The 14784-nt window shown below is 45.8% G+C and overlaps 1 protein-coding gene across 1 annotated transcript in view; it reads left to right on the forward strand.

The window, feature by feature from the left end:
• Positions 1–2890: 2890 nt before the first annotated feature.
• LOC126525549 (DNA topoisomerase 2-alpha-like) overlaps positions 2891–14784 on the forward strand; it is a 33231-nt gene continuing 21337 nt past the window's right edge. The window contains exons 1-5 of the mRNA XM_050173447.2: positions 2891–3714; positions 5764–5952; positions 7102–7350; positions 9576–9770; positions 14333–14680. Coding sequence (XP_050029404.1) covers positions 3109–3714; positions 5764–5952; positions 7102–7350; positions 9576–9770; positions 14333–14680 — 1587 coding nt within the window. The 5' untranslated portion in view covers positions 2891–3108. The remainder of the gene's footprint in view (positions 3715–5763; positions 5953–7101; positions 7351–9575; positions 9771–14332; positions 14681–14784) is intronic.

The raw sequence follows: 14784 nt of genomic DNA on the forward strand, positions 1-14784 counted from the left end.
GACCCAGGCTATCGAGGAAGAAGAGCAACCATCAACGAGACTAGGAATATGGAAAATGAGAAAGCTTGCATTCAAGAGAGAAGCCACCCTGCTCTGCAAGCATTGAAGGCCAAAAACATCAAGAAAAGTAAAATGGTGCATAGCAAACAGTGCGTAGGTTAATGCAAGAAACATGTCGATGTTGCATCAGCTATTTCAGGAGAGGAATCGTGCATGACAACATGCACTAAAAGGTACTGCTACAGATATGTTATGCTACTAGACAGTGACTGGTGTTAAGTATCAGCGAATAATCGGTTGACCTTTATGTTTGGATGAGAATGAATGATCTCTAACGAGAATGGGCAATGAAAAACCTTGCATTTATAGAAGAAAAATTACACTTGGCACAAATGGAATTGACATGGCCAGGAAGCTGATTAAGGGCAAACTGATGGAACTCTTTCGGCCAGCGTCGTCCGTGCTTGATCAGAAGTTGCAGGCGCATCTGAAGACAAAGAATTTCCATAAAGTCCTTTTTGAGTTACCTGGATGACTCAGCCAATTTGTCCGCGCTGGTGAAATGGTGGCTGAAGCTCTTTTCAGTCTTGACACAGTGCTCTGCAGACTTGATATCTCATGTAAATTCTTCTGCATGCACTTCTTTGTTCGTGGTGTAAAAGCTTTGCAAATTCAGCTCCAGCCCCTTTCTGTTGGTGTGGATAGGAGCTCCTGTGATGACCAAGGTATGCTTGGCATGGACTCTGTTGGGGCAGAATGGTGACACATGAGATACAGCACAGATTAGACAAACTCATGTGTGTTTTCTTTTATGTTCGAACCAATTATACTGAACCATAAACATGAGCAAACATTCATTTCTGCTGCAAATGACATGTATCTCAAGACTAGCAAGACAATACAGCATATATCAGGCATACTTATTTCTGAACCACATGTTGTTTACCTTGTAGTAGCAGCCAATGTCCACACAATGGCCTTGTTGTAGCAGGCAGCAGCTTCCGTTTAGTGTGTGGAGTCTGTTGCTTTATACTGGTGCCATCCTCATTACTGCATGTCTGGAACAGAAATTTTGACTGAATCAGAAATTGAGAAAGCACAATTTTGCAATATGAAATGCAAAAAGGTGTGACATATATATTGTAATGGTTTGCGACTACAGAACACATGCAAATATACCCTGTCTGTTCTAGGGCGCTTAAGCAGCACGTTAAATAAATATTGCTATTGTCCATAAATTTATGCCTGCCTAACTATACAATGCATGTAAACAGTTTAAGTATTATTAAGATCACAAATGAGAACATTTGTGCGTTCATTTATACACTGGAAGAGATCACACTGCTGGTTCCACAAGCAAATACATGAAAGTCATGAAGCTATTAGAACTGATGCATTATTTTTTCTGCACGAACGTGATGCACTGCTGCACTACTGCAAAAATAAATGCCCTACGGTAAACCAAACTGAACAGCAAGAACATTTGGAACCAACAAGTACGAAATATGAGTGAATTATCACGCTTGCAACTGTTTAATACATTAAATTCTGTACTTTCACATCATTTTACCAAAGGATTATTCGATTTTGTGGACGAAAATAGTTGCCGGCGGACTCGAAAATAAGTTTTATATGTATATTGTTAAGGCTACCCAGTCACCTATGGCCACGGCTACAATAAGATGAAAAATGAGGCGCGCGTTCCGATATCGCTCTTTCTTTCCCGATTGTGTGTGTATAACGACAGCCTCGCAAGTAACGGTTTATTTAGGAAACAGCAACGGAGGATCCCGACTGCCATATGCTGTGCAGGATCTAGTTTGTTAACTTGTCTCCGCCTGTAAGCTAATGAGACGAATATTATATAACGATTCAAGCAGCGGTGTTAAACGACTCACCGTTATTGCCGTTGTCAGCCGCACCAGAATCCAGCTCCCGTTTCGATGCAGACGTGTTCCGAATGGCTCACGACTGATACCCAACTTTCAGGCTTACATGTCCGCTTGCAAACACGTCACTTCACCCCAGGTTAAATAACGCGTGACATCGAAGCGCAATAAACTAGTTTTAGCGAAAAAGAAGCAACCAGCCTGAGCGCACGAACGAATGAATCCGTGCCGCCATGCACTCGAAAATACCGGTAAAAATTTTAAATCCAGGCCAGAGGTCACGTGAAAGATCGATGATGCTGAACGCTATTTGCGCTTATAATGACAAAGAAACAATAAACTTACTTACAAAGAATACAATATCAAATTAGCAATGATAATTTCGCCCTCTTTTTCATGTAATAAACGTACTTCGGTAATTGTAGGAGAAAGTTTGCAAAAAAAAATTGCGCTTATTACAGCGCCTCCAGCGGAAAATGTTCAAACTAACGTAAGCATCCCGAAGTGATATTACTATGCTGGCTTTGTTAGCAGCAGCGCGCGGTCGATTTTTTCGCCCTCTGTGGCCATTTGTTGAACTTGAGAGTGTGCGGGGCCTGTGGAAGCACGTGCGTGCACCGCGCGCCCTCAAAGCTTTCAACCACAAACCATAGAGAGAGAAATTCACAAACGGTACAAACCACAGAATAAAGAATCCAAAACAATCACAATCTTTAAAACTTTGTGGCCATGATGATTTCATATTTCTCTGCTAGGGGCGCTAGACGCAGCTAAAATATTTTATCTTTAATTTTAGGTAATGTAAGCAACGAACATATCTAACACATAAATTTTTGCAAAACAAACAGCTTATATTTTTAGTGGACTTCCCGTCAAAGTTTTGAGATCCCACTGCCGCTTCTACACGGAGCAGGCAACTCGCACGAAGCATAGCCTCCGAGCTTTAGCGGTGCGGAGACTGCCGCGCCGCCGCTACCGCCGCTTTCACAACTTCGGTAAAACTGTTGGCCCTGTTCGTTGGCGGGCGCGCAACCGACCGCCGTGCCGCCGTTGCCGTCGCTCAAAAAATGTCTGTTGCGTTAGGCCTCTCTGCGCGGGCTTCATCATTCAGCGGCTAGCTAGCGCGGTAAACGCTGTAACCCCGATCAGGCTTGCGCCGCTCGTCTCCCCATCTTCAGCGCACCTTCGGACGTCGTCTGCGGCGGCGGGGAACGGCGCCATGTCTTCGGACGGGCTCGACGACTTGGACGGTTTGCCGGCGGCGGCAGACATCCAGCAGAATGGCGAAGCCGGCGGCGGCGCGAACAAAGGAGCCAAGGCGAGGCTCTCGGTGGAGCGCATCTACCAGAAGAAGAGTCAGCTGGAGCATATACTGCTCCGGCCGGACACTTACATCGGCTCGGTCGAGCCAGTGACGCAGAACATGTGGGTCTACGATGGCGAAGAAAACGGCGGCATGAAGAACCGCAGCATCACGTTCGTGCCCGGCCTGTACAAGATATTCGACGAGATACTGGTGAACGCCGCGGACAACAAGCAGCGGGACAAGACCATGGACTGTATCAAGATCGAAATCGACGCCGATCAGAACCGCATCTCCGTGTGGAACAACGGCAAGGGCATCCCTGTCGTCGAGCACAAGGTGGAGAAGATGTTCGTGCCGACGCTCATCTTCGGCCACTTGCTCACCTCGTCTAACTACAACGACGAGGAGAAAAAAGTCACCGGCGGCCGCAACGGCTACGGCGCCAAACTGTGCAACATATTCAGCACCAAGTTCACCGTGGAGACTTACTCGCGAAGCGAAAAGAAGACCTTCAAGCAGGTGAGGGCTAGGTATTTAAGACGTGCCAATAGCACCGTGATTAAACGAGGGCGCCAAGCTGAAAGTGGGACCGAAGCGTTTTAGAACACCAAGTGAATAGCAGTCAAGCAACAAACCCTGAAATGAAGAAATGACTGTAGGTGCAATGGACTCTTACAGGAAGTGTCAGCAGAGAAATGTTATCGTTTTTAAGCAGTAAACAGCCAAATCAGTGCATGGCCAAGTGCATCTCGTTTGGCGCGTGAGCTGCGTTGCTAAATTGAGAATGCGCTTTGACTTATTGATATAGTTGCTTATATGTTATAAAATGTGACCATGAAAATTTGGTGTAAGCAGCACCACATGTGGCAAGTTGCTGTGTACTTTGTAGTCACGAAAGTGCCTGCAGCTTTGCGAAATGTCAAAGACGTACACGAGATAAACGCTATTTCTGAAGCGCCCCACTCTTGCCATTCTACGTGGATGAGAAATACTATCGTCTGCAGTGTTACTGACTATGAAAGTGTATTATCGGTATTTTCTCAAACGTAATTCAGCATTTGCTAACCAGGTCAAATTGAAACCATACGTCTGATCAAGGGGGCCCTAATGAGATGAGGTTATGGAAGGCAAAAGTGTGTAACAGTAAGACTTGCAACATTGCACTGGTGTGTGACGTGTTTTCTTTCACTCCTTGTGTGATGTATGGAGTTTCTAGTATACATAGTCATCATTGTCGCTGTGTTGTTGAATGTACGTGCACACAAGTGAGTGGTCATGCAAGCTACCAGTACTCTTAAAAGGCGAGAAACCATTGGATCGGATTTGGATATGAAAGAAAACAATCCAGTCTGTACATGGTTGACATGTCTAAGAAATATTAAGTGTTCCTTTAAATGTTAAGCTTGTTCCTTTAAATTTGCTGTTCAAGGCATGATTGGTTTGATGAGCTGAGTTTTGCAAATGCTTTTGTCATGGGCAGCAACGTTTTAGTGAAACCATCTTGGTGCTAAGGCTGGCTTGACACTGGACTTTTGCTGCTGTAAGCATTTTCTGTTTAGCACATGATGGCAGACCATGTTCTGTACAAACATGTGTATGAAACTTTTTTGCTTTTTGCCATTCGGTCAGTATGCAGTGCCAAGTAGTGCAGGTAGCACAGGGAATTTGGAAATGTTGACTTGGCAGACACCCTGTAAATGTGTTTAGAAATGTGTCCTGCATCTCCCAGCATACGTTTGTCATCACCATTGTTCCCGATAGACAAGGATGACACACATGGACTTCGTCCCCCTGACGTCCTTCCGTGTATATATATATATATATATATATATATATATATATATATATATATATATATATATATATATATATATATATATATTAGTAAATTACAATTCTGTAAAAGCAAAAGACCCCCCCCCCAAAAAAAAAAAAAAAAAAAAGAAGAATATGCATTTTTGAATGAATATCAGTTGAATCTTATTTACTGTTGCTTTTTAGTGTCTGTGCACTTGAAGGCAGACTCCACATGAAAGGAGCCAAATGTGTTGCTGCTTGTTGGTTATCCTAATCAACAGTAGTTGATTCAAATAAACATTAGCACAGTTGCCATTGAAATAACATGTGCCAAGTAGCAGCCTGTGCAGCAGTTCTTTTGCTAGTTCCTTTTTACACACCCTGAAAAAGAAAGCTTCATAAGACCACTTCCACACGTTTAATTTAGCCTATGTTTAGAGGAAAAGAGCTTAACTGCACAAGAGTAGCACCATTAGTAACATTTGATTTGTGCTTTCTAGGAATATTAAGGAACTTCACTTGCTGAAAGTCTAGATCAGGTTTTTTTCCTTCAAGCTATTCATTCCCAGGGCCACATGCTGTATTTGTCAGAGCATGTGCATAGTTAATGCCTATGTTTTAGTATTCTCTACCTTGTACAGGCGGAAGTTTTTCATTTTTTACTCACTTCTAGTAAGGTGCCCTGTATATGATTGTCTGAAGTGCCTCGAAAAAGCTAATCAGTTGATTTTTTATTACGCATTTGCAACTACATGCCTCCTTTCTGTGCAGGTATGGGAGGACAACATGAAGAAGACCACAGATCCCAAGATCCGGACAGAGCCAAAGGGCGATGACTTCACCAAGATTACCTTCCAGCCAGATCTGGCGAAGTTCAAGATGGAGAAACTGGATGCCGACACAGTTGCACTTCTCTCCCGCCGTGCTTATGATGTGGCTGGTTGCACACGTGGGGTCAAGGTAGTTGCTCTCTCTTTATTGCACTGTAAGCACAAGTCAACGGTAGTGTTAATATTCGAATGCAAATCGAATAGTCTGTGCTGTTTGATTCATATTCATTTTGGTTTGAATATAAGTGATAACAACACTTTTCGGAGTCTACTGGGAGAAATCCAGATGAAAGGGGTGACTATTTAGAATAAATCTGCTCTTGTGGAGCTGCAATTGTTTCGGAAAGGAGAACATGTAAAGTAGCTAACATGTGCTCAATAATTTCCAGCCATTCAGTAAGGATGTCTTGCCTTTTGGCAGCCTAAGTATTTGTTTTCTTAATTTAGCCAAAGAAATTTATTGCTTGTACATTCTTGTCATGTCTGCATCCCTTTAAAACCATTTCTGGTGCTGTATTTATTACACTTCGCTCTTCATGCATCTAGTGACCTGTTCCATTGTTTCATTTCTGTCAATTGTCACACTATGGCTGATACGATCACCAGTCAGTTGCTTCTCATTTATGAGCTCCCCAGTTGCTTGGTATAAGAAGAGCTTAACCACGGACCAGCTCCAAGTCTCCTATTCAAATACATGTGAAAGCAAGAAACACTCTCATTACACAAGTGCTGATCTGATCTGAATACAATTGTGTTTGAGCGAGTTGAATTCTACTGACTGTTGGAAGCAGAATATTGATTGAGGATTTCAAATGCTTAACAAAAATTGTCTTAAATTGGTCAGTAGGGGATGTAACGTGGTCATTAAACCATTCTCAGTTTATCACTGTAACGGAGAGCAGAGTACACTAGCCATTATGGTTAACCACACACATACGCAAACACACAAGAAAGAAAAACTGGTTCTCTTCACACATTTAACCTGAAACTTCAATTTGAAATCACTGCCTCTAAGCCCCTTTCACTAGCAACAACTGCAGTTTTGGCATGGCTTGTATGACGTCAAAAAGTGCAGGGCCATAGTGTAAAAAGAGTGGGGCTATTTGGTATTATGTATTTCATGTTGTTTTCCTGTGCTCTACATGCTTTTCCCTCGTCTTTGAGTGCGCAATTTCCTCATGCATGTACACATTACAGAATTGTCTAGTGAAGTTCTTTGGCACATTGTACTGAAGCTATGACCCCAAGTGAATAAGCAGTGTGACATGGTCATGTTCAGGTCTACCTGAATGGCAAGCGGCTGCCCGTGAAGGGCTTCAAGGACTATGTGCAGCTCTTCCTGAAAGACAAGGAGGACGAGGCAGGCAACCCGCTGACGGTGGTCTACGAGAGCGCTAACGACCGCTGGGAGGTGGCCGTCACGCTCAGCGAGGCTGGGGAGTTCCGCCAGATGAGCTTTGTCAACAGCATCGCCACAACAAAAGGCGGCAGCCACGTCGACTATGTGGCAGATCAGATTGTCAAGAAGGTTAGCCTTTACCACTTGGAGTGCTTAGATAGTAGCGCAGAATCTAGGTCATATGACTTGCATGATGTACAAGTACCAATTATAGTCTAAACCCGCAATAACGAAATCCCGCTACTGCGAAATATTTTCGTATCCTGGGCGAATGCCCATAGGATTTCATGCATTTCGTACCTCTCGACAATGAAATGTCGCTGTACTACAATCCCGCATCAATGAAATTGTCCGGAATGTAACCCCGCGTATTGCCTACTCAAGCAAGGCTAGCAGGCTCCAAAATGTGCTCAAATGCGATTGCTTTGCACTAGAATTGCGTAAAATACCACCACATTACACTTGCTTAAGTGCCGCTGTTTTTGTTTACAAAAACAACCAAGCGTCAGAAGCGATCGCGCCGGAAACACATCATGGCTGCCATCTTGTTTCTTGTTAGCCCGTCTGAAGCGGCAGCGTGCTGTTATTGACATGTGAGGATAGTTTTTACTCACCAAGTGCAGTGTGTAATGTGCGCCTCGGGGAGAAAAACGCAGCAAAAACAAGGAAATTTACATCCCATCGATGTGGAATTGTTTATGGTGCTTGAGGTGGCGGTCGCAGCATGGAGGGTCATGCGTCAGGCCGTGATTGAGCGATCATTTGGGAATATACTTTTTAAAAATATTAACACTTTTTGGGGCTTATCTTGTCCCACAACAGTAGTCGTCATCTGTCTTTCTTGCATTTTCTTTCTTTAACACTGTGAGCCTGGTACTTCCAAGTCACGAACGGCTTGTGCGTTATTAGTGTGACACAGCATTTTCAACCGGAAAGCAGCGAGCGCCGAGTTTTCAAGAAAGGAAACACAAGCAAGGCAGGTGACGATTATTGTTGTGGGACAAATATACACCCCAAAGGGCGCAACCATTTTAAATGTGTACGGATTCCTTGCTTCAAGAATGTTATATTTAGTGCCACCTGACAGTCATCGCATGCGGATTGGTGCCGGACATAGATTTGCGCAAAGGGGCCGGTATCTCAATTGACTGCCTTTGGGTATGCGAGATATGATCACTTTCGCGCTCGACACCGGACGTGTTGGCGCCTACGGGCGAAAGCGACGACGCTGGAAAGATGCTGCTGCTTGCTTGGAGCGTTGTTGCTCTGCGTCCGGTGGCTACAACTCAAATTAATTTTCTCTTTAGTACCGTATTTACTCTCATAATGATCGCTCTCACGTAATGATTGTACCCCTGAATTTTGTCGCCAAAATTAGATTTTTTCTTTCCCGTGTAATTATCGCACCCCGAACTTGTCGCAGCGATATGTCGTGTGCCAGGTCTAGCTAATGATGATCGAGCTTACCATCTGTCGAAGGCTGTCAAATGCTACGCGAAACGACTCTTGAAGACATACCAAGCGGTCTGCACGCACCAAACATTCTTAAGCAGATGCCCCATTTCATTCCTTTCATCACTTTCCACACTTCCATGAAAAAAAAAAAAAGCTACAACGAAACTTGTCTTGGCTTTATAATAGTTTTGGCCAACAACAACAAAAAGGTGCCTTTCGATTCTTCTCATCTGCACTCGTGGGCACGTAACAAATCACGAGCGGCAACTATAGTGGCCACATTTACACTGATACGTTAGAAGTGTACCCTATTCATACGCCGACGCTTGTAACACAGCTAAGATGTTCCCTCACCCTTAGCGGAAACGTGCCATATTAGGATAGCAGTGAAGACAAATGCCACAGTTTCCGCAGCATGCCCGCCATGTGTCTCTATGTCACTGGCAGCTACGCGCGCCCATCTCTGTTTCTGTCCCCTCAAAATGGACATGGCTATGTTATTGTTGCAAACTTGGCGATATTAACAATATAATTCATTACTGATGCGGAAGAAACTGTTTAAATGCGGGTAATGTACTCACAAAAAGAACAAAAATCTCGTTCGGCGCGTTCAGCTTGCTCTGCCGGCCACCATATTTGTTTTGGTGTCCCGCACTGTTACAGCGCTGTTCTCATCCCACAAGAAATGCGGGCTGGAAAAAAATATATATATTTTTCTGGGAAATTTAACCCGCGTAATGACCGCACCCCTGAATTTGCGTCAATTCTTTTACACTAAAGTGCGATGATAATGCGAGTAAATACGGTATCCGTTTAATCTTTTGTTTGGACTTGGCTGCATGGCAGTTGTGTTACCAGCGTATCCCAGTGGTGACAGAGTGCCTTGTCTCTCCGTCCAGGTGCTCGAGAGTGTCAAGAAGAAGAACAAGGCTGGTGTCAAGATCCAGAACAAGCAGATCAAGGACCACCTGTGGGTGTTTGTCAACTGCCTGATCGAGAATCCCACGTTTGACTCCCAGACGAAGGAGAACATGACCCTCCAGGCCAAGAAGTTTGGCTCCAAATGTGATCTCAGTGACAAGTTTAATAACCAGGTGGGTCTGAGGATGAAAGCACCTTGCAGTTATCGGTGCACATTTTCTTCACTTTTGTTACACCTTGATGAGTCACGGCAGCTCATTAGAGTGAATGAATAGCAATTCGGTGCACAGAGATGCACGTGGAAACCATGCACAGCACGTGCATCGCCTTTACTTGCATGGAATTATCATGCAGCACTCTGCTGCTGGCTCCTTGTCACTTTCGCTGCCTTCGGGCGACCACGAAGGAAGGAGGCGCGTAGACACTGGGAGAAACCACCAGTTGTTGCAAGACTTGCCAGGCACCTTCATTTCACAATATTCTGCCATTACCATATTTACTCGAGTCTAGGCTGGCCCTGATTTCTAAGCCCACCCCCGAATGTCTGAAGCCAGAAAAAAGAAAAAAAGAAACTTACCTCAAATGTAAGCCGAACAAAAAAGTGAGGACAGCACTCACAAAATGAAAACAGTATTTATTTAATATGAACATGCCGAGCTCAGTCTATGTCATCATTGCTGCTAGCCTCGTATGCTTGCGGTCGCGCCCAAGCTCGCGTCTGTGTGCCCACGCATGCACAGACAGTGCGGCACTGCTCGTACGCATCGAAATGCGGTGATCAGCTCTTCTCTGTTATCGCGCGCTTATCTTCCTTATCGCTATCATCTCCTTGCTGCGGCACACGCAAAAAGCGTCTCCCGTTGCCCCCTCATATGACGGCCGTTTTTCTCATCGATGCTGATATCGCGCCCGGCTTGAATGTTTGACAGTGCCTCTGCGGCTAGCACAACTTTTCGTTTGTGGTATCGCCTGTTTGGTGCCATTATGATAATGTCGCGCCGCACGCCGGTACTTAGCCACCATACCAAAATTGACACAGGTCAAAATGGCAATGTCGCTCGTGTACTTCGGTTGGCTGCTGACGTGGCTAGTAGTGGCTGCGATACTGACTTTTCTAGATCGTGCTAGCTATGCACCATATTTATCATTTTCAATTACAAACTGGCCCGTTTTTTAAAATCCTCAAATCTAAGCTGACCCTAGAGTTTGGTACAGTCGAACCTCGATACTATATCGCACAGCATGGTGATCGCGAAATAGTTTTATATAGCCAGAATTCAACACATAAAATCACGTAAGAAACGTGTAAAAAGCTTCTGCAAATCATTAAATGAACCACGGGTGCGATCGGGGCTCATTGTTTGGAGCGTGCGTTTGGTTGTGCCACGTGCTATTGACCTAGGCCACGCAGACTTTGTCAGCCGCATGAAGTTGGCGCGGCCTAGGCCAATCGCGCGCGGTGCAGCCGAACACGCGCTTCGAACAACGATCCCCAATCGTGGCGCAGTAAATACTCACTTGAAGCTCACACAAAGTATTTATTTAGTTGGCTGAAAGTACTGCAGCGATAGGCTAGTGCCCCCTTTTGCGCCGCCGTAGTGGCGTAGAAAGGCCAAAGCAGCTACGGCCCCAGTTAAGGTCGAGAGCGGGGCAATATCAGCACTTAGCGAGATCAACCCTGGCAGCGTCTCCGTTTAGCCGCTACTTCTGCTGCGATCTCCGTGTCCATCAATCGAGGCATTTTCAAACACTGTCAACAATAAAGTATTAAGTGGCATCTGCCAAGGCGTCTGTGAGTGAGCACAGTCAGCGCGCGCCGTCGCGCGTCTTTGTGGATGCAAACCGCCAGTCCTCGCAAGGCATGGCAGGCACAGAGCGCGGCACCGAGGAGGAGTCAGTGTGGCAAATGCAATGCGTCGTTGACATTGTCAAACTAGCCAAGCAGCCGCATGCCGCGACGTTCAAATGGTGCCCTTGGCGCGATCGATGTGTGTAGCTATAGTGCGCAGCAGTCGGGAACGCTCATCGCGCTTACCTCTCTCTTCGAGGGTGTTGCGGGAAAGCTTGCTGCCTGTCAACAGAGCACATGTGGTCTGGGGTTGCAGAGTTCGATATGCCCATTTTACGTCCGACCCGTTCGAAATAAAGAATTAAAAGTGCATGCAATTATCCAGGTGATATAGAAAGTGTTCGATATATCCGTGTTTGATATATCAAGGTTTGACTGTATATGATTATTTGAAAAAAAAAAAAAAAGAAACTATTGGCCTAGATTAGAATAAATATGGTACAGTGAGACTTCGTTAAACCGTAGTTGGCCGGAGCTCGGAAAAAGTAAGTACTAAACGGTAGTACTGTTTAACCAAAATAACATGAGATCGCCCACTTACCTGTCGAAAACGGAACTCAGAGAGAGTGCTATGAAAGGGGAAAGAAACATGCAGTATTTATTCACTTTGCGCGACAAAAGTGTGCGGACGTCCGCAGCTTCCGCTTGTGGCCGAGAGAGGCAATAAATCCACGGATTTTTCGTCTGCCTTTTGTCGGAGCTGATCGCGATCGTCCTTGCTGAGGAACGTTGCGTCAATTCTCCGTCGCTGTTCCTGGCCGCCACTTCCAAGGGAGTTGGCAGCAGGCATCGCGAACTCTCCCGACGTCGTCGTCTCGTGTGCCGATTCGTTTTCCGATAGCGCACTGTTGCCCGATGTGTCCTGGCTGAGGAATGTTGCATCAGTTCTCCGTCGCTGTTCCTGGCCGCCACTTCCAAGGGAGCCAAAAGCTGGTATCGCGGATTCACCCGATGTCGTTGAGCTGGCCGTCGGCGCCTCCACTGATTCGCCTTCCAGTAGCGCGCCGTTGCCCGATGTTATTGTTGGTGAAACGAAGGAGTCCACTAGCCTTTTAGCGCATTTCCTGCGCTTTTTCCCAAACTTGTGGATGGTGCGGTACTTCCGATACGGTGGCATATCGCATGTTCGCGCGCGTCTTTATCTACTTGCAAAATGGCAGCACGCGCGAACAATATGCGGGCAGGCGGGCGGCTGAATGTCACGTGCGCCGCACGGGCCAATGAGAAGCCTCCATTTCGCCACATGATCACAAGCAGCCAATGACGGGCTCGCATTCTTTTTTTTACTTTTTTGCTCTTTTGTCTGCATTGACGCGATGCATGAGGCTCATCTACGGCGGAAAAAAGAGCTGAAGGATCGCTCTTTTAAACGAGGCCAAGATGGCCGCGTAATGGCGGACGGCTACGAAATGCAGCGCTGCCGAATATAGGCGTTTTTTTCGCTGTTTTCACGAGAAACCACGCCGAGTTCGCTCGTTTATTTGATAATTTCTTTAAAACTACTCGTCTCAAAGGCCCCAAACTTCGGCTATGGGTGGAAGGGACCCGACAATTACGAATATGACAAAATTAAAAAAAAACGATTTTCTTTTGCGATTTCTCGATCCTAAAGACCCGCGTCCCCCCCTTAACATCTTAAGATCTCGTCAGAGCGGCCATATAAGGTGCTTTCGCACCAGCTCCTCCGAGTCGTTCTGCCTCCGTCCGCTCTCCCAGTTTCCCACAGCCCCGCTTCGACCGCTGAGACATCCTCCTCCGGCAAGCCCAACCCAAGTTGTAAATTTGAGGAGAGTCTCGGGGTATGGGGAAGCCGTTGGCGGAGGGAAGCACCGTTCTGTTCTTACGGCAGAGCATCTGGAATGTCTCAATTCACCATACAAACAAAAGAACTAGACAAACACAACAAAAGAACACCAGTGAGTATAAACGTCTCAACATGGCAAAAGTGTATTTTCAGTAAGGTGTACAGTCTATGCTCATTACTAGGGACCCGCGCACAACAGACTTTCAGATATAATGGATCATATTTCAGCCTTAGTTTGTTATACCTATTTTAATAATGCAACGAAGTTCACTTTTAATGGACCGCGCTACAACGATGAGATAGCGGCAATTTTTTTCAAAATCAGGCGTATAAAACATACTTTTGCCGTGTCAACACGGGCTGACAACTGACTTGTGAAGGTCAGCCAACGATCGCGGCTCAATATCGCACGTGCGATGGAGGTGGGGTGGAAACGTGCCGTCTTCTATCGCGCGTGGGGCGGTGAGGGGGAGGTTCTACTCCGGCGGCTGCCACTTACGGTGTTGTATCTTGAGCGCGATCTGTGATGTGGACGAAGTGCTCACCCATGTGGGCGCCGTATATTGAAAGCGATTTGCGATGTGTACAAAGTGCGTCCAGTGTCTGTAGCTTCGTATGTGCTGTGCTTTCGACATTTAGTTCGCGTTAAAGTGAGAAACAGCAAAAAGGTCAGTTCGCTCGCTGTTGCTGCTTTGCTTATCTTGCTTAATTTGCTATCACAATCGATACTGTGACTTTTTTCGTTTGTTTTTTACTTTGGATGTTCATCACTCACTCTTTGCAATATAGCTGTGAGACATTGCAATGAAAGTGAGGCGCTTCTGATATTACGGACTTTGGATAAAATGGGCGTTTTTGTCAGATTATCAGGGTCCGTTGTAACAAGAGTCGACTGTACTATGTCTATGATAGAGAGAGGATGCTTTATTTATCAAATAAATATAAATTCGAAGCCCTCAGCCCAGGGCCTTACTGGCATAGTTCTTAGTAAGTGAGCAGGACGTAGACAAGACATCATTGTCCATTGCCCCTGGTGCCTCACCAGTAGTCTTTACCACAGAGGTGCTGTGTATGGCTTGCAGGTGCTCAAGTGCGGTGTGGTGGAGGCCGTCATGTCGTGGGTCCAATTCAAGGCCCAGAAGCAGCTTGGACAGAAGTGCTCAGCCAAGAAGCACTCCAAGCTCAAAGGCATCCCCAAACTAGAGGATGCCAATGACGCGGGCACCCGCAACTCCGTCGACTGCACCCTCATCCTTACTGAGGGAGACTCGGCCAAGAGCTTGGCCGTGTCAGGACTGGCAGTGGTCGGCCGGGACAAGTTCGGTGTGTTTCCGCTCAAAGGCAAGATCCTCAACGTCCGCGAGGCCACCCACAAGCAGATCCTTGAGAATGCTGAGATCAACAATGTCATCAAGATAATGGGCCTGCAGGTACACTTGCATAATCCTGATTAGGTCACTTGTGCTAGCAGTACCAATTTGCCATGAAATGTAATTGATTCAGCCCTTTTTAAGGGAAGACATTCCTCGAAACT

The sequence above is a fragment of the Dermacentor andersoni genome, chromosome 8, assembly GCF_023375885.2.
Source record: "Dermacentor andersoni chromosome 8, qqDerAnde1_hic_scaffold, whole genome shotgun sequence".
Taxonomy (NCBI): domain Eukaryota; kingdom Metazoa; phylum Arthropoda; class Arachnida; order Ixodida; family Ixodidae; genus Dermacentor; species Dermacentor andersoni.